At 43.9% G+C, this 20,739-nt stretch overlaps 1 protein-coding gene across 1 annotated transcript; it reads right to left on the reverse strand.

The window, feature by feature from the left end:
* Positions 1–18,402: 18,402 nt before the first annotated feature.
* On the reverse strand, positions 18,403–20,269 carry LOC148341923 (uncharacterized). The gene is made up of 2 exons (XM_088287995.1): positions 20,266–20,269; positions 18,403–20,215 (listed from the first exon to the last, which is right to left on the reverse strand). The coding sequence occupies exons 1-2, from the start codon at positions 20,267–20,269 to the stop codon at positions 18,708–18,710; spliced, it is 1,512 nt and encodes a 503-aa protein (XP_088144121.1). The 3' UTR covers positions 18,403–18,707.
* Between the last annotated feature and the right edge of the window lie 470 nt (positions 20,270–20,739).

The following is a 20,739-nucleotide window of genomic DNA, read 5'->3' on the forward strand; positions in this document are numbered from 1 at the left end:
ATCGTGGAATGGGGTCCCAATCGGGTTGAGGCGTCAAGTGTGCATTTGGAAGCCATAGAAGCGTTGTCGGAGGAGGGGGTAGCGATGGCGCCCCCGTGCTAGTGGACCTCTTTGTGACTGGCATGGCGCTGGACCACAGGATGGTACATTTCAGGAAGTGGCTCGGTTTGGACCGCTCATCACCCAGTGACCCCACACCCCACAGCAAGAGCACGTCCCACTTACAACCCATGTCTATAACCACCCCTACTTCTGTTATGCGACCTTGTTGACCGGCCGGTGCGGACAACAAGCCTGCTGTGGCGCTGTGTCACCAGAACCTGGCCAAGGAGCAGCGGAAACGGAAAGAGCAGACGCAATGGGAGCTGCATGCGTCGGTTGCTGCATTAGCTGCTTCTCCCCGGTTTTATTTACTCCCCCCCATATTCTTTTTTCCTTTCCCGGTGAATTAGCACTCTTGGCCCCCTGAACCCGCAAGTGTAACAATTCTTTTTCTACATCCAATCCAATATTTTCTTTCATCGATGCAGAAACGGGGGTTCTACTCATACTGATTAGCAGTTTCTCATTGACGGACTGTTCCGCATGATGTCAGTAACTGGGAGGCGCACGCCCTCGAGGACGGCCACCCGGCACAGCTGAGTGGTGGTGACACTATTGGACGTGTCACTGGCGGAAGCTTCAATCCATTCGCGTCTCGCCCCGTCTCCCAGAGAGCTCACGAACTTAATCCCTCATCATATTTTACAAATGCCGATGCCAATTTGTTTTGTCTTCTGTTTATGATTCATATTAAATCCCCATCAACATCTCAACTATAATTTAGCTATTCTTTTTTAACTAACTAATATAACCCCGTTTTCCTCAACCCATGAGTCAGTATTCTTTGAAGTGGATTATGCGCAGACTAAAAAATTCTAATTTAATTTATATCAATTTACTGTATATCAAAAGTCCCCTCATAACATGATAATTCATCACATTCCTGTCATTTCCATCTCAAAATGTCGTTCCATTAATTGAATTACCGTAGTACATCCGTCGCCAAACTGAAGTATGGAACATTAGATGTTTTTTTTTTTTTTTGTTTTGCATGACCTTTAACCTTGCATGTTCTGTTTCAACAAAATTGTATCTCAGTTTCCCTGTTTCATGAGTTGCTGCCGGGGGCACAAAGGAGGAGTTCAGAGAGGAATTTCACCCTCAGGGGCAATCCCAAACTTTTGTTTCCAGGACATTGTAACACTCTGGGAAGGGTTTATTGTTCTTCTCATTGCAATTTTACTGCGTTCAGTCTTCCTCGAGACTGAATACATTCTCGTGTTTGCCAAATAGTTAATCCTAGTTTCTCACTTTAGCTTTGCACAGTCAATATATGAACTTTTTCAACTGCACAATCACTTCATTGAGGTCTAATTATCAATTGTTTACCATAGTCAGACTTTTGCCGTCAAAGAGACCTGTTCCTGAACCATATCTTAACGTTTTCATCACTCAGGGCGTTTCCGTGTTGACAAACCACATTCCACAGAACATGCATTCATCCTTTTATGATCTTAGATTTCTCAATTTAAATTACCCCTTTTTGCAATTAAGATTAATTTCACCCCAATGATTATGTAGCCAATTATCTTTCTCATTCTAATTTTGCTTTAGTTATTATCCAAATTTTTAAACATTTTTTATGCTGCATCTTTCAATGCACACTAGGACGCACATGCGTTACTTGAACTGATAAAACTGAATATTCATGCAATAACATTTGGGTTTTAGAAGGGGCAATTCTTTCTACAAAGGAGGGACTGGCACTGGTTTATAACTATCACCCCTTATCTCCTGCGTGGGGGCTGCCTGACTTCCTGGTCCCACAGTAGATGGTAGCCAGGTTTTTGATTTTGTGTGGTCTTTACCAGAACACGAGTAATCACAGGGTACGTATCTGAACAGCGGAGTCGAACCGGCCCAGACGTAATGCATTACTCTTGCTACGTACCAGCGGAACGGTCGGGCCCTCCACACAACGGTACGCCTCGATCCTTACTGTGTTCCATCCCACAAAGTGCCCAATACGATACGTGGAAGCGCACTTCTCTTCATTATTTCTATTTTCAGCTCATCATTTTCCTGCTAAAATTTACACCCTGGCCAGGTTCTGTGCTCAAACTGAGCTTATTCACGACTATGTTGTCTAGAGGTATAGTTTTACACTTCTTATTTCTCATCTCTTTAAGCACTAGACCTTTATTTTCTTTATCTTCTGCACATTTCTCCCACACTAGTCCCCATTTACTTAGTTCCTATCATCATTTTTTAAATTGATTTTTTTTTTTTTATACTTTTTCGAATGTTCTTTCAAAGTGCGGTTACTTTGGCATTTTTGAATGTCTTAATCATTATAGAGCCCTCTTGTTTAAACGATAATTGAAACTAACACAGGGACATTTTCCATGACCAACCAGCCAGCAGACCCACACGCACAAGCTCTCTTTAACGACCCCAAAAGCCCCGACCGCTTGGACACAGGCGCACAACACCCATTGTGAGTAAAAGCATCTCACCTAAAGTTCAGCCGGCCGGCTGTTGAACGCCTGCGCCCCAGCACCCCGAGACCCTCAATGGAGCAAAATGCCAAAAATGTGGTATATTTTGTTGTTGATGTGCGGGTCTGGCTCAGCTTCCCTCCGGACAGGTCGTGGACCATGGCAGAATTGGTGATGGAAAAAAATTCTCTGACACAGCCATTTTGGTTGGAAAGAGATTTTATTCTCGTCACATGCTGATGTCAAAAGAAGTCTCCCCAAAAAGAAAAAAGGGAACGGTGTCCCCTCTCTCTGGCCTTCCCTTCTTATAGGGAATGGCCACACCGGACATGAATATTGAAGGTTTGTACAGTGAAACCCCGCTACTTCGCGGTTCACCTTTCGCGGGTTCAGTGCTTCGCGGGTCTAAAAAATATTCGGGGGCATTGTAGTTTCGCCGAGCGGCACGACGGGGCGCTGGAGCGGTTAGACGGCCGGCGTGCGCCGAAGAAGAGCGTGGGAGAAGAAGAGAGTGGACAGAGAAGAGCGACATTTCGCCTCACTCGGGGCCTTGCGAGAGTTCCGGAGGAGACCGGCCGGCGTGCGTGCGTGGCAGTCAAGCCGTAGAGGAACAACCTCCGCCCGTTTCGTTCGGGACCGGTGTCGTGCCAAAGTACTTACCCCCTGCCAAAATCTGCATCCCCTGTCGCGGGAGCGCGCACGCATTGACTGAAGGCGGCGCGATGTTACTACGTTTGTTTTCATTGAAAGGCACGAAGAATGTATGAGTTTGTGTTTTTGATTTGCTTTCATTTAAACTAGGGTTTCCATCAGTGGTAGTCTTAGTCGGTGCGGTTTTCAGCACACCATTCGCTACAATTCAACACGTCAAGTAAGCGTTTGGCTGCGCCAAAATCGGGTGGGGTGGGGGGGGGGAATTCCCTCCATTTGCATTCGTTAGACCAAAGAAATTTCGCAATCAATGAAGCTACCATACGGGAATTTCAGTGATTAAAACACGATGAAAAGGGGAGAGGATTAGTGACGTGGGCTATATCGTGTTTCCAGCAAGATCAAATTAAGTGGCATCATACACATAGGTGGTATCCTGTTAGAGAACACGTAATTGTACTCCAATTGACTGATTTGTTTATTTTTTATAACCACCGATAGCTGCGTCAAGAGTAGCAAAAGAATAAAAAAATAAAGTCACTCGCGTTCTGCGTCGGACTCGAGGTGCATTCACTGACCACTTACGCAGTAGGAAAGTTACCAGGGGTGACTGATTCTGGCAGCCCCCCCCCCCCTGATAACTTTGCCTAGAAAAGAGGGATCCTGCTCAAATTTGCCACACATACTCAAAATGACCCAATAGGTACACAGAATAAGTCACTTGATGGTTGGGGTCAATTTTTGTGATTAGAGGGGGGGTACTTATTGTGGCAGAGGCTGCCAGAATCAGTCCCCCCCGGTAACTTTCCTACTGCGTAAGTGGTCAATGAATGCACCTCGAGTCCGACGCAGAACGCGAGTGACTTTATTTTTTTATTCTTTTGCTACTCTTGACGCGGCTATCGGTGGTTATAAAAAATAAACAAATCAGTCAATTGGAATACAATTACGTGTTCTCTAACAGGATACCACCTATGTGTATGTTGACACTTAATTTGATCTCGCTGGAAACACGATCGCCCAATTCACTCATCCTCTCCCCTTTTCATCGTGTTTTGATCACTAAAATTCCCTTATGGTAGCTTCATTGATTGCAAAATTTCTTTGGTCTAACTAATGCAAATGCAGGGAATTTCCCCCCGATTTTGGAGGAGTCAAACGCTTACTTTACGTGTTAAATTGTAGCGAATGGTGTGCTGAAACCCACACCGACGAAGACTACCACTTTTATGGAAACCCTGGTTTAAATGACAGCAAATCAAACACACAAAATCATACATTCTTCGTGCCTTTCAATGAAAACAAACGTAGTAACATCGCGCCGCCTTCAGTCAATGCGTGCGCGCAGGGGATACAGATTTTGGCAGGGGGAAAGTACTTTGGCACGACACCGGCGTGCGTGAGCGGAGCGCGAGGCTGTCAGTTATGAATGAATAAATGAATAAATAAATAAATGAAAAATGCCACCTTTCATTTCACAGGGCACACCGGACTGCGTACCAGCAGGTAAAAGTCGAAGTAATTAAATAAATACAAAAAGAAGTAATTGAATAAATACAAAAATAATGGCTGGGGAATAAAAAAAATAATACGTTTTAATAATATTTTTTTGTTATAACATGAATTTCACTCTCTCTACCCGTATATATATATATATATATATATATATATATATATATATATATATATATATATATATATATATATATATACATACATACATACATGTTTTTTTTTTTTTTTTTTGAAGGTACGACGCTACTTCACGGATTTTCAGTTTTCGCGGGTGGTCTCGGTCCCCATTAACCGCGATAACCGGGGGTTCACTGTATTTCGATTGCTGGCATTATTTTAAACACTTACAGGACCGAAGGTCAATTATTTAATTTAGCAGGTTCATATTTACTGAATATGTTCAACATTGATTGTTAAAGATGTGCTCTCAAAGTCCTTACTTTGTTACGTATGTTTATGATGTATTACTTTGTCACATGCATGCTTATGATGTGCCGCCCCTTTCATCCCTTTTATCCTTTGTAGCCTCAGAATAAAATCACTTCTTCCACACTGTCAGACGAGACAGGTTGTGTGCAGTTATTCCTCTGTCAATACAGAAATTCTGGTTTGCTGATCCTGAAAATAGTTGGACGCGATACTACTGCTGCGTAGTACCACTCTGCCAACATTGATTAAACAAAAAGCATTCATCAAATGAAAGTAGAAGTACAGTGCATAGATAAGATTGACTGGGATTGTAGTCATGGTGTTTACTGATGCATTCATATGCTAAATTTATATGACTAAGTTTAAATGTAAGACCTCAAAATTGCACACATAGTATTTTCATGACCCACACTCTCATTCAGAACAAACAGATTCAGTCTGCTCAGGTCAAACTGATGACAAACCAGATAGCACTTCATGGACAAATACGACAAAACACATTCTCCACATAGGCCATAGAAGATACAAACATAAAGTTGGGCCGGGGAGGACGTCACCGGGACGCGATCAGGAACACCAAAAACACAAATTGATCTGGGAAAACATACACCACACAATCTGTACACTGACGAGATTACAGGGGAATGTGAGCAGGAGAGACGGAGAGACTGCCGCCTGCCTGAGAAGGTCAGCCTTGGACGTGGAACGTGGAAGTGGGAGGGAGCAAGGACGACCGATTCAACCTACATGTCCCTTGACAAAGAAAACCTCCTATAAAATGTGAGGCTGGGCTGAGATCAGCGCAACATTTTTCGATTGGGCTCGTCCGAGTACAGTTTCTCGTCAGATTAAGAAAAAGCCGCCCAGATATCTGTCTTTGTACTATTTCCTGAACTCCAGAAATCAAAGAAACTAAAATATCGGAACTCTAATCAGCTGTTGTTGAGTCTTTATTTGACCCTATTCTTCTTGAGTACAAAAAACGAACACGCATTGGAGGAAGTTTGGCTTTTAAGATTCATTTACTAAATGTTTCTCATTTTCTCAGTGGCTCAACTCCAACAGTGTATATAAAAATACACTTCATCTGTCAGCATAGTTTTGAAACATAATGACATGACAAACTTAATTTCTTTAGCAACATATAAATACCGGAATATGTAAAATGTTAAATAATCAGTTCGAATTTTAAAATGGGGAAAAAAAACACGGAGTTTACCCCCCACAAATGGTTATTCTTTGGCATATATTTTCGGCACTGATTTCATTTGGCATAAACAAATGTTAAGCAGACCTGCAAGTAAACGGCAATATTCAAAAATAAAACGGCAATAACTGTGGCGTTATGTTGTACGCGCGAATCAGAGTTACAATAGTAACAATGAGGCTCGACTCCCGTTAGCAGTGCAAACACGGTTAGCCTTTATTTAACGTCTGCCATGCACACATCGCGACAGTTCCCATACGCGCTCTCACGCACGCAAAGCATCATGGTCAATGTAGGCTGAACAATTCACCATTCGTGACACCTCCCCTCTTAAATCAAACACCCCCAATGTTTGTCTCTATTCAATGAACACTGAACATATATATATATCAAAGTCTCTTTGTTCTTTCAATAATAACAACAGTAAACAACAAATGTCGGTGTACTTATTATGAACTACACACCATTCGACCTAACTCGGGGTAATGAGTAGACTGTCATAATCCCCATGGAAAGGAACAGGGATTATTCTGCCCTGTGTGTCATCCATTTCCATCTAAATAATATACCGGCTGTTAGGCTTCACAACTCTCCCGCTTCTGGTGACTACAGGACCGCTAGGGCCTGCTGCTGGACTACACTCCACAGTCTCCGAATCCGCTTCGATCAATACCGGTTCTAGTGGAGCAGCTGGTGGTTTTGCTACAGTCTCTTTGTTGACCTGCTGGATGTTCCTGCGGTTCCTTCTCGGAGTGTCACCTCGGCCTGTTTGCATGGTAAAGGACCGTGGCGTCTTCTCCTCTTGCTGTACAACAGCTGTCGTCGTCCATGTTTTCTCTCCGTCGATCTTGAGACGTACCTGATCTCCACTGGCGAGAGGGGGTAGTGATTTTGCTGAGTATCTGCGGTTGTAGAACCTTTCGTAGGTCTGCTTGGCTTGCTCGTCATTCCTCCTCACTCTCTCCAAGTCGGGCCAGGCTGGTTTTAGATTTTCCTTCAGCGTTGGTAGGGTTGTGCGCAGGTTTCTACCTTGTATGAGCTTGGCAGGACTTTCTCGTGTAGGTCCAGTTGGCGTGGAGCGGTAGCACAGGAGTGCAAGATGAGGGTCTTCCTGTTTCAAAATGCTCTTAGCTGTTTTCACTCCACGTTCCGCCATGCCGTTACTTTGGGGGAAATGCGGGCTGGACGTGATATGTTGGAAATCATACCTTTCAGCGAAGTTCTTGAACAGCTCCGCAGAAAACTGAGGGCCATTGTCAGTCCGGACTTCCTCAGGAATGCCGAACCGGCTAAAGGTGCTTTTCATCTTTCCAATCACGGTTTCACTGTTTGTCTTAGGTAGATTGAGGATTTCCAGCCACCTTGAATAGTAGTCGATTATGACAAGGTAGTTTCGACCTTTGTACTCACAGAGATCGGCTGCTATTTTCTGCCAAGGCAGGTCTGGAAGTGGTGTGGTGATTAAGGGTTCACAGTTCTGACTGGGTCGGTTGATGTTGCAATGTTGGCAGGACTGTATAAGTTCCTTCACGTCGCTGGCTATGCCTGGCCACCAGATAGCATTATTATAGCGCTGTCTACACTTTGTTAGTCCCTGGTGACCATGGTGGATCTTTTGAATCATGTGGTCACGCATGCTACCTGGGATGACGATCTGATTGCCGCGGAGCAGGACTCCGTTAAGTTCACTCAGTGTTCCACGCTCGTGAAAGTATCGCTTGGCTGGGATGGCTGTAGTTTTGATGCTGTCTGGCCAGCCGTTTTTAACATAGTTGAGGACACGTTGCAACTCACTGTCCGTTTCCGTTTTCTCTTTGATTTGGTCCAGGATTGGCCTCCTCACCCCATATGCTCTCCTCTATAGCATCCACATAGGCCTGTATCTCTCCTTCCAGGTCGCTGGTTTCAGTGGTCTGCAATGGGCACCTTGACAGGGCGTCGGCAGCAACGAGGTTCTTCCCCGGTACGTACACGGCGGTAGGGTTGAATCGCATCAGTCGGATCAGGAGGCGCTGGCAGCGGAGGGGCGTAGCATCAAGGTCCTTTGAGTTGATTAGTGTGACCAGTGGCTTGTGATCTGTGTAAAGCTGGTATGACTCTAATCCACACAAGTACTGATAGAAGCGCTCGGATGCCCAGACACCAGCCAGGCATTCTTTTTCGATTTGGGCGTATTTCCTCTCAGCGTCCGTTAGCGTCCGAGAACAGAAAGACACAGGCCGAAGCTTCCCGTCGTGCTCCTGCATCAATAAGCCACCTAGGCCGTAGCTGCTAGCATCTGAGCTAACCACTGTCGGTCTCTGAGGATCAAAGTAGGCCAACACTGGTGCAGAACAGATCTGAGTTTTCACATCTTTGAAAGCACTTTCTTGTCGGGGACCCCAAATCCACGCTCTCTCGGTCTTGAGAAGGTCATTCAAAGGTTGGAGTCGGGTGGACAGGTCGGATACATAGCGACCTACATAGTTCACCATCCCTAGGAACCGACGTAGTTCTGGGACGTTCTCCGGGGCGCTCATGTTTGTGATCGCAGCAACTCTCGCTGGATTGGGTTTGATGCCATCTTTGCTCACAACTTGTCCTAAGAAGTCCAATACTGGTCGAGATAGCTTGCACTTGTCTTTGTTGAGCTTTAGACCCGACTTCTCTATGGTTTCCATCACCTTTCTGAGTCTCACGTCGTGCTGTTGTTTGCTTTCTCCGCTGACCAGGATGTCATCCATATAGCATATCACACCCTCATGCCCTTGTAGTAATTCAGACATTTTCCTCTGAAATATTTCGGGTGCTGAAGTGATGCCGAACGGCATCCTCCTGAAGCAGTACCTTCCCAGGGGGGTGATAAAGGTTGTCAGCAGAGCGGACTCTTTATCCAATGGAATCTGCCAGAAACCGCTGGCCGCATCCAGGCTTGAGAAGACTGTACTCCCTGCTAGCTTGGGGAGGAGGTCATCAATCGTGGGAAGAATGAAGCGTTCTCGTTCAACGCTTTCATTGAGCTTCTTCAAGTCGACGCAGATTCTGAGACTTTTGGTCTTTTTGACGACTGGGACCATCGGTGCGCACCATGGCGTTGGCTGAGTCACTTTTTCGATAATCCCCATGGATTCCATGCGTCTTAGTTCTTCCTCTACTTTGGGAAGTAGTGGGACCGGAACACGACGAGGTGTGGCCAGACTGTATGGCTTTGCTCCCTTTTTAAGCACTATCCTCACGGGATCTCCCTTTAAGGTTCCGAGTTCACCGTACACGTCATTGATTTCGTTCAGTCTTTTAATCAGGCCCAATTTGGTAGCCACTGCACGACCAAGCAGATTCTCTCCACTGGATTTTACAACAACTACTCTAAAGTGACAGTCCCGCAGCTTGTTCTGGATCTCAGCTTGGGTTTTGGCAATAAACTGTCCCCTGGTAGCGACCATGCCGCCTGGACTTCCTAGAGATGTTCTCACTGGGTTTAGCTGGGGTTTTTTAGCTAGGCTATTGTAAGTAGCCTCCGTGATGACTGATGTATCAGCTCCCGAGTCTATTTTAAATGCCACTGGAGTGTTGCATATGCTCAGTACTGTGTGCCATGGTGGTTCATCCTCTGTTATCACTTCGTTCACATTTGCTTGGTTTTCAGTGAGTGAGCCGAGGAAGACAGACTCCTCTTCATCACTTTTACAGTTATCTGTATTTTCTATTATCTCTCGCACACTCTTTGTGTAACAAACAATTGCAAAATGTCCCACCTTCTTGCACTTGTTGCATCTCCTTCCTTTAGCTGGGCATTCGTCGGTCTCACTGTGTTCTCTGTTACATTTTCCACACTTTCCATCTTTGGTTTTATCTCTTTTTAGCCTGCCAGCATTAGCCACGCTTTTATTATAGTTTCGCTTCCCTTTGTGTTGGAAGGACTTTACTTCATCCACATTATCTGACGATCCATGTTGTAGGTTCTGTCCTTTAATTAGCTCATAGTGTCTCGCCATCTCTATTGCACTACGTAGGGTCAAATCTTGCTTCATTTGCAGCTTTTGAGACAGTTGTTTGTCACGAATTCCTATGACCAATCTATCTCTCATTTGTTCTTCCTTTTGGGCGCCAAAGTCACAATTTTCAGCCAGCTCATAGAGTTGTCTGATAAACACTTCCACGTTTTCACCAGGCTGTTGCACTCTGGAGTGGAACTTAGCTCTTTCATAAATGACGTTCCTTTTCGGGATGAAATGGGCGTCAAACTTTGCTAACACTGTTTCATATTTTTCTGCATCTGCTTCGGTGTCGAACGTGAAAGACTTGAATATGTGCTCAGCCTCTGCTCCCATTGCATAAATCAGCGCACTGACCTGCACCGACTCATCCTCCTCCATTAGTTTAGTAGCGACTCTGTACCGGGAAAATCTCTGTCTCCAGTCAGGCCACGCCGCCGGCTTCGTGAAGTCCAGCGCATCGGGAGGTGAAAACTTTGCCATGGCGATGCACAAACGTCGTCTTTCACGCTTCTTTTCCTTCCCCTTCAAAAGCGTTTACTTCTGACACCATGTGGCGTTATGTTGTACGCGCGAATCAGAGTTACAATAGTAACAATGAGGCTCGACTCCCGTTAGCAGTGCAAACACGGTTAGCCTTTATTTAACGTCTGCCATGCACACATCGCGACAGTTCCCATACGCGCTCTCACGCACGCAAAGCATCATGGTCAATGTAGGCTGAACAATTCACCATTCGTGACAATAACCTTGAACGATTTCCCCAAACAACTTAATGTTGTGATGCATATTTTTAACGATAGAAAGTCGTTCTTTACAAAGCAAATGAGAGTAAGACGTGTACAAACCTGCTTCGTTCTCTTCTTTTATTCCACAAAGTTCCACTTTGTACTTGGGTGTCGTTCTTTCACACATTTTCAAACGTCAATCTCAACAAATCCGCACTTGATCTCTGCTTGGCGATAACTCGCGTGCTTCTCTTTGTTCGACGAGATGAAAGGAAGATGGCGTCGTCTTTTCAAAGTCGCACAGAAAGGATTTCCTGTTCGGCACGAAAGCGGAAGAACAGGACACACCCCGCTGTGATATGATTGGCTGTTGGCTCTGTGGAGCACTGTCACCAACTCACCGACAGATGTCGCCATTTGCGATGCAAATCATTGTTATCTTCTAAACATAGAGAAAAACCTAAGATGCACATAAACATTTTAGTTCCCAAATATGAACTTGCGAGATGTATTGAATTTTACTTTTGTTGCTGGTTTTGTTTTCACATCTGACACCATGTTGTTGGTTGGACAGTATTCCAAATGTATTTCTCTATTATTAACAGTTGACATGATAAAGTGAAACTTTATGTCAACATATTTGCCTTTTTACAGGGTTTTTCGCCAGCGACGTGGTTGTGAATTTTAAATTAAAATACATCACTGTTTTATTCTCTAAATGTTAGAGTCTTAAAAAATGGTTTCAGTGTTTATAACTTAACTAACTTAAATATTTCATTATTTGTTTCAGTATTCATTAAACTACGGTGATTCATTATTTATTTCAAGATTCATTAAACTGTTTTAGTAATAATTTAGTATTCAATGTTTACTCGTTACTGTAGTTACTTTTTCAATATTTGTGTCACTATTTTGTTCAATCTTAATATTAATATTAATAAGGCTTTGGCCTTACAGCAAGCAAACCAACTTGGTGTAAGGCCTCAACCGCAGAGAGAAGAAAAATGGTCGTGGGGGAGGTGCGCCGCCAGGAAGAGGCTGAAAGGTCTGCAAAGGCTGTCTCGCTTGCCAAGCAGGGACAGTGGATGAGGTGGGAAGGCCTGGAGAAAAGAAAGCTTGGCTGGAGGGATCTCTGGGAGATGGAAGCTAGCAACATCAGCTTCATCATCAGAGCTACCAATGACGTGCTCCCATCCCCAAAAAACCTCCACCAGTGGTATGGCGAAGATCCAACCTGTGCCCTCTGCCCAACACCAGCAACTCTCAAACACATCCTGACTGGTTGTAAGACCAGCCTCACACAAGGCCGCTATACCTGGAGGCACAACCAGGTTCTCAAGAGCTTGGCAGCAGTGCTTGAAAGCAAGAGAATTACCATCAACTCCTTGCCCTTAAGAGCCACCCCTACCATTACAGCACCAAAATTGGTCAGAGAGGGACAGAAAAAGCCCCACCATCCTTTTCTCAAGACAGAAGTTGGTCAGCTAACCAAGGCCCGGGATTGGAAGATGCTGGTCGACATAGGTCAGCAACTAATCTTCCCAGCAGAGATTGCAGCCACCACCCTAAGGCCAGACTTAGTGCTGTGGTCCCCTTCACTGAAGGCTGTCTACATTGCAGAGCTGACAGTCCCGTGGGAAAATGCAGTTGAAGAGGCCTATGAGCGTAAGAAGTTGCGCTACACTGAACTGGCGGCGGACGCACAACAACGAGGGTGGAAAGCCAAGGTCTATCCCGTCGAAGTTGGATGCAGAGGGTTTGTGGCCTCATCAACCATCAAGCTGCTGAAAGACCTGGGCATCCATGGACAGGCTCTGCGGCACACAGTCAGATCGCTCTCTAAAGCGGCTGAAAGAAGCAGCCAGTGGATCTGGATGAAGAGGAAGGACCCCTCATGGGCTCATAGATCAGCAAAATGACCCCCGCACCCCCTCCCCATCCCACCACTAATCTCCGTCATCCCACTTGAGTACCCAGGGCAGAACCATCCACCACAGTTGATTGGGCATGGGACACAAGCGCGGGCGTGATCAACCCGCCGCTGGCCACCATCGATGAGGGTGTCTAGTGATACAGGCCGAAACACCCAGTGATTTGATGGAACACTACTGACGATGTGTCCCAAATTGACATCTCTCCCATCCCAACCATGAGACACAAGCCCCATGCCACTCTCAACAGCAAGCCTAACCTCATGCGAATACCATCTATCGGCACAATGGACAGTTTACCATCACGTGCAGTGTTTTATGATTCTATATATATCTATATTTTTATATATATATATATATATATATATATATAATTTTTGGGGGACGAAGAAATATATTTCAGAAATACGTGATTAAAGCGTGAAATCATCAGAAGGCGCGAGGGCCACCGAAAAACCCTTTTTTATCTCATCTTTTGGCGGATCATATCAAATATAACGAACTAAATGGTATCAACATTTTAGGCTCAGAGCTGACTATCACTCAGTTAGCAGACACGGGGAGGACATGCAAACTCCACACAAGATGGCCGGAGCCGGGATCGAACCCGATCAGCTCCGGCCATCTTGTGTGTCCTCCCCGTGCCTGCGTGGGTTTCCTCCGGGTACTCCGGTTTCCTCCCACATGCGAAAAACATGCATGGCATGCCGATTGAACACTCTAAATTGCCCCTAGGTATGAGTGTGAGCGCGGATGGTTGTTCGTCTCTGTGTGCCCTGCAATTGGCTGGCAACCAGTTCAGGGTGTCCCCCGCCTACTGCCCGAAGATAGCTGGGAAAGGCACTACCCCCACCACCCCCACCCCCGCGACCCTAGTGAGGAGAAGCGGTTCAGAAGATGGATGGATATATATATATATATATATATATATATATATATATATAAGTGGTGTCAGAAAAACGTGTTTAATCCAACACCCCTCTTTAACGGCGTCAATATTTTTAACGAGCGATTACGACTCATCTTGGCCTAATAAACAAAGTAGTCCTATGACGTAGCACTGACGCTTGCGAGACCGGAAAAAAAACATCAAGCATGCGAAATTTAGGACACGCCTGCATGGGCTTGCTGTGGGGATTTTTCGCCGGTTTATAGAACTAAAAGCATCATGGCGATTGGTAAAAATGACGCAAATTCAATTCTGAACGTCAATTTTTTTTTTAACTTACCTCATGGTGTCATTGATAAGAGCAAAGTCATTTGTGTGTATTGCCATCGTGAACTGAACTCCTATCGCAGCACGTCCAGTTTAAAATACCATTTGATTGCCAAGTACACCGCTGATGCCAATTCTCCAGCCCCTTGTCAAACCCAGGCATCCATGGATAATTTGCAACTGAAACCGATGGATGGATCAACTAAATTGAGACTCACCAAAGCCATAGCGAAGTCGGTGGCCACTGCGTGTAAGCATCGTGGAGGACGAAGGTCTGGCTGAAATACTTGGCATTGCGTCTATAGATATCTTCATTGTAACCCTCATTCAAGATTTGCAGGAAGCGGGGAAGGCGGAAGCGGTCGCGCTCGCGCTCATCGTCAGGAGAACGTGATGATGTGACCTCATTATGTGCTTGTGATGGCCCCCAGTGGTCTTCATCACCCTGTGATAACTTCAGCTGCTGCTTGGAGGCTCCGCCCCTTTGTTGTCCTCACTCTCACCCTTGTTTTCATCTTCAGTCTTTATAGGGACACAATTCAGTGGTGACTTGTTGATCTCCTCCTCCTCCTTTTTTATGTGAGTCAAGTCTGGCTCCTCTTTCACAGAACAGAGATAGTAGGATAGTAGGACACAAAAAGACAAAACACACATTTGGTTTGGTCAAGTCAAACCTCAGGCGGTGACTTAATTGTTTCTACACTGCTACCTTGACTTGTGCCTGCCTCACATAGAGCAATGCGTGCCACCCGGATTTGGACCGGTCCATGGGGTAGGGGGGAATTTCACCAAATTAAACCTCCCTTTCATAGCAGCACGGCAGTGATAATCGAGCATTTAAATACATAAACACCCAAAAAAGGCCAAAAAATGGACAAAGCTGCATAAGGGTGATTTTTTTTTTTTTTTTTTTACATATGCTTTAGGAATGTTTATATTTGAGAACGGTGTTTTTTTTGTGTCCACTGTGTGAAGGTTAATTTGTTCTGACATACCTTATGATCCTAGGATCTGGTTTTTAGGAGATGTTGATATGATTCATGTGGATTGTCACAAATGTAATTTGTTAGCCAGCACTGCTGGGAAAAAAATAGTACTCGTCAATTGGAAGTGTGAGAAGTCACCATCACAGAGTCACAGGTTGAATGAACTTTCTTCTTATTGTACGGCAGAAAATATTTTGTTTGGAGTTCGGAGGAAGCCCACAATCTTTGGAAAAATCTGGGGAAATTTCCTTTACATTATGCCAACGTTGTCTCCTACCGGGTAGCATTTCTGTACTTGACAGGGGTTGTTCAAATATTTTTGGTTTAGCGGTAATGTAGCATAATATCTATTTATTTATATTTTTCATCTTGACCCTTAGTTGGATTTTTATACTTGCAAAAAAGATGTTTGATTGGTTTGTGTGTATGCTGTTTTGATGTTAATAAAAGCGAAATAAAAAAAAGGCATTTTCCTCTATCAAATGGATGTGTTGATGCATATAGTTAACAATAGAAAGTTGTTCTTTACAAGCAACCAAACCTTGACCCAGAGAGTCTCAACAACTATAGGCCGGTTTCAAATCTTCCGTTTATTGCAAAAATTCTTGAAAAGGTCGTAGCGCAACAACTTAATGAATATATGACTGCTAATAATCAATTTGAACCTTTCCAATCGGGTTTTAGAGCCGACCACTCTACTGAGACGGCCCTTGCTAAAGTTACTAATGATCTTTTCATAGCTATGGACGCCGACACCTCATCAATATTACTCTTACTCGATCTTAGTGCCGCTTTTGATACCGTTGATCATAACATATTATTAAAACGCCTTGAAACGTGTGTTGGCATTTCAGGTTCAGCGCTTTCTTGGTTTAATTCGTATCTGTCGGAGAGGACGCACCGTGTAATTCATGGCAATACGACTTCGGATCTTTGTAAGATCACATGTGGAGTTCCGCAGGGATCGGTACTTGGACCTCTATTGTTTAGCATCTACATGCTACCGCTTGGTGATATTATACGGAAATATAACATTAGTTTTCATTGTTATGCTGATGATACGCAATTATCCATGCCGTTGGATATAACGAATCCACGTGATTGTGATAAATTAGAGGAATGTCTTGCCGAAATTAAACAATGGATGTCTTTCAATTTTTTGCGTCTTAACTCAGATAAAACCGAGATGCTCATCATTGGACCAGCGCGTCATCTGTACTTTTTCAAAGACACCACTCTGAGTATCGATAAATATAATATTGCCCAAAAGGATTCAACAAAAAATCTTGGTGTTATATTTGACGCAACTATGTCTTTTCAAATGCACATTAAAAATATTACTCAAACTGCGTTTTTTCATCTGCGTAACATTGCTAAAATTCGCCCAATTCTATCAACGTGTGACGCGGAAATCTTAATCCATGCGTTTGTTACGTCTCGCCTCGACTATTGTAACGCTTTGCTCTCGAGTCTCCCCATGTCGAGTATTAAAAGTCTGCAGTTAGTTCAAAATGCAGCAGCTAGACTCTTAACTAAGACGAGAAAGTTTGATCATATTACCCCGATATTAGCCAATTTGCATTGGCTTCCGGTCCACTTGAGATGTGATTTTAAAGTTCTGCTACTTACTTTTAAAATATTGCACGGCTTAGCACCTTCTTATCTCGTTGACCTCGTGGTACCATATGTTCCGTCCCGAAACCTTCGCTCACAAAATGCTGGTCTTTTAGTGATCCCGCGAGCCAAAAAGAAGTTGGTTTGGAATGCACTTCCCTCAGATATTAGAGGCGCCACCTCAGTAGAAATGTTCAAAACACTATTAAAGACGCATTTATACTCTTGTGCATTTAGCTGAAATATTTGTTGGCCTGTTTACTGCCACTTTATTCTCTTTTCTGCCCCCTTTTCCCCCGGCTGGGGGATTAGGTGACGGTGACCCACTGGGAAGTTTAAGGCATTGACCAACTGGGCATGCACCTGTTCCAGTGATGTCGTCTTCCTGCAGCGCGACATTTGATCAATTTATTTATATACTTTAGCATCTAATTTAATTATTTGTTGGCCTGTTTACTGCCGCTTCTTCTCTTTTCTGCCCCCTCCTTCCCCTGCTTGGGAATTAGGTGATGGGGACATGCTTTGAAGATTACGGCACTGACGAACCGGGAAGGGACCTGCTCTGCCGAAGTCGTCTTCATGCAGCGCCTCTTCTGATTTCCTTATATTTCAGAACTTTGTTGAACTACTTGTTGGCCTGTTTGCTATTTCTGTTCTTTCTTTTCTGTTCCCAATTCCCCGAATTAGGTGATGGCGATTCACTTGGAAGTGGCTGTTCTGAATTTACACCAACTGACCGGTACAAGATCGAAGGCTCATCCTCGGATATGCTGCCATGGAGATTACGGCCCTGGATGAGGACCCACTCCACTGAAGTCATCTTCCTGCAGCACTTCTTTTGATTGACTCTCAGATTATTTCATCTAACATTGTATAGCATCATTTTATGTGTCAAATGTTGCCCAGTTGGCATCCATTGCAGCCTGGAAGGGGGATTCCCCCATCTGTGGTCCCTTCTCTAGGTTTCTCACTTTTCCCCTACTGAGGTTTTTGGAGTTTTTCCTTGCCCTCCTGGGGGTTAATATCAGTGGATGTCGATTGTGGTTATGTAAAGCCCTTTGAGACTGTCTCTGATTAAGGGCTATACAAATAAAATTGACTTGACGTGACGCATATGCATTCCCATCACGCTAGTCTTTGGGATTTCCCTCCAAAAGTCCCCCAGAGGGAGAGCAGATGCGTCTCCCCGTTGATACGACCAGTCTACTAGTGACCACCTTAAAATACTCTCATACCCTGGAAGGTCACTGACCTGGCGAGAGAATTGCCACCACCATAAACAATGCTCAGGCCTATTTTCTATCTCTTTTATTCAGAAAGTGAAATATTAAATGTATGTGAGGGGATATTTGAAGACTTTGAGTTTTGTTCAATGGACCATACCTATACGACCCAGCCAAACACACCGAGAAAACCAGCGCTGACTCCAGTCGCCATCATGTTGCCAACTCCTGACATACCAAAACCTTTGAGAGAAACTGAGCCGATTTGCGTTTCTCTTTCTGGTTCTTTTCATAGTTCAACTTCTAGTTTAGTTTTTCACCTTTTCACACTGCGTAATGAAGGCCAGTTGAGCAAGTGGAACAAGTGATTTTATTGATGACTGTGGAAGGTACCGATTTCATAAGCAGTTTCTTCTCACACCTTTTCCATTAAGTACGATTAAAAAGACAACTGAAAAGCATAACGTTAACAAATGTTATTCCAGGCAAAAGCAATTAATTTTATTTACATGTTTGAAGTAACACACAAAAAAAAAAATCATCACTCAGACACAATGGTTCTTCTGGCAATGATCACATTGGCTTAGTGTCAATAAAAGAGCTATGCAAAATTCAATATTTCATTCAAAATCACATTTACATCTTACCACAAAGAGTCAGTTCCTTCAGTTTTTTGTTTTCTTTTTTTAAGCTTCAAGGATCGCTGCTATTCTCACCAGCACAATCGTGTCTCTTAGCACTCCGTTTAGTGGAGAATTTTTTAGCACAAACGCTGCAACTGAATGGCTTGTCTCCACTGTGCGTTCTTGTGTGGATTCCTAAATTTGACTTTACAGAGAAGCTTTTGCCACAAACTGAGCAGGAAAAGGGGTTTTCTCCACTGTGTGTTCTTGTGTGTCTTGTTAAAGTTGACTTATTCAGGAAGCTTTGGCCACAAACTGAGCAGGAAAAAGGTTTTTCACCACTGTGTGTTCTTGTGTGTCTTGTTAAAGTTGACTTATTCAGGAAGCTTTGGCCACAAACTGAGCAGGGAAAAGGTTTTTCACCACTGTGTGTTCTTGTGTGTTCTGTTAAATATGTCTTTCTTGAGAAGCATTTTCCACAAAATGAGCAGGAAAAAGGTTTTTCACCACTGTGTGTTGTTGTGTGTTTTGTTAAACTTATCTTATGAGAGAAACTCTTGCCACAAACTGAGCAGGAAAAAGGTTTTTCTCCAGTGTGTGTTCTTGTGTGCCTTGTTAATTGTGCCTTTTGAGAGAAGCTTTTGCCACAAACTGAGCAGGAAAAAGGTTTTTCACCACTGTGTGTTCTTCTATGTTTTGTTAAAGTTGACTTATCAAAGAAGCTTCTGCCACAAACGGAGCAGGAAAAGGGTTTTTCTCCAGTGTGTATTCTTCTATGTTTAGTTAAATCTTGCTTTTGAGAGAAACTCTTGCCACAAACTGAGCAGGAAAAAGGTTTTTCACCACTGTGTGTTCTTGTGTGTCTTGTTAAAGTTGACTTATACAGGAAGCTTTGGCCACAAACTGAGCAGGAAAAAGGTTTTTCAGCACTGTGTGTTCTTGTGTGTTCTGTTAAATATGTCTTTCTTGAGAAGCATTTTCCACAAACTGAGCAGGAAAAAGGTTTTTCACCACTGTGTGTTGTTGTGTGTTTTGTTAAACTTATCTTATGAGAGAAACTCTTGCCACAAACTAAGCAGGAAAAATGTTTTTCTCCAGTGTGTGTTCTTGTGTGCCTTGTTAATTGTGCCTTTTGAGAGAAACTCTTGCCACAAACTGAGCAGGAAAAGGGTTTTTCTCCAGTGTGTGTTTTTGTGTGCCCTTTTAAAGACAACTTTGAAGTTAATGAGTCTGTGTGACATGCCCTTTCACCTTTGGCTTGCCCATCATCATCATCATCATTTTCATCATCATCATAAGTATCATCATCGTGATGAGCATCTGATAATGTGTCCTCATTATGTACTTGTGATGGTCCCCATTGGTCTTCATCACCTTCTGTTGTCACGTGACTACTTGAGATGCTGCTTGGAGGCTCCGCCCCTCTGTTGTCCTCACTCTCATCCTTGTTTTCATCTTCAGTCTTGATTGGGACACCGTTCACTGGTGACTTGTTGATCTCCTCCTCCTCCTCCTCCTTTTTGATGTGAGTCAAGTCTGGCTCCTCTTTCACAGAACAGAGATTGTATTCACTGACGTCTGTCGGACACAAAAAGACAAACACACATTTGGTTTGGTCAAGTCAAAGCTCATGCGGTGACTTTGTCTTATATTGTTTCTACTGTGCTACCTTGACTTGTGCCTGCCGCATACGGAGCAATGCGTGCGACTCCAACTTGGACCGGACTATGGGGGCATTTCACAAAATTACGTCCGACGATGTAAACCTCCTTTTAGCAGCACAACAGTGATAAACGAGCATTTAAAAAGGAAGCACGTTGCGGCTGATGCCCTATTTCATTCCTGACATAGTCACAGACGTTTCTGGAAGCGAGCTGAAGTTAGCACACACAGGCTATTGTGTGCGTCTGATGGAACACCTGTTGTGGGACCCTAACATATTGATGCAGACCACTGGGGGCCATCGCAACATAATGTCATTGATAAAATAGGAATCCTTCAAGTGAAATATGTTTACAAGTATTTCATTTTGCATTTAGAGATAGTTTCATCGTGGGTACTTTTTGCTTCCATTATAATCTGGATCCGTAAAAGAATTAAAG

Source organism: Idiotropiscis lumnitzeri, chromosome 2 (assembly GCF_059441095.1).
Source record: "Idiotropiscis lumnitzeri isolate Australia: NSW breed Sydney's pygmy pipehorse chromosome 2, RoL_Ilum_1.0, whole genome shotgun sequence".
NCBI classification, from domain to species: domain Eukaryota; kingdom Metazoa; phylum Chordata; class Actinopteri; order Syngnathiformes; family Syngnathidae; genus Idiotropiscis; species Idiotropiscis lumnitzeri.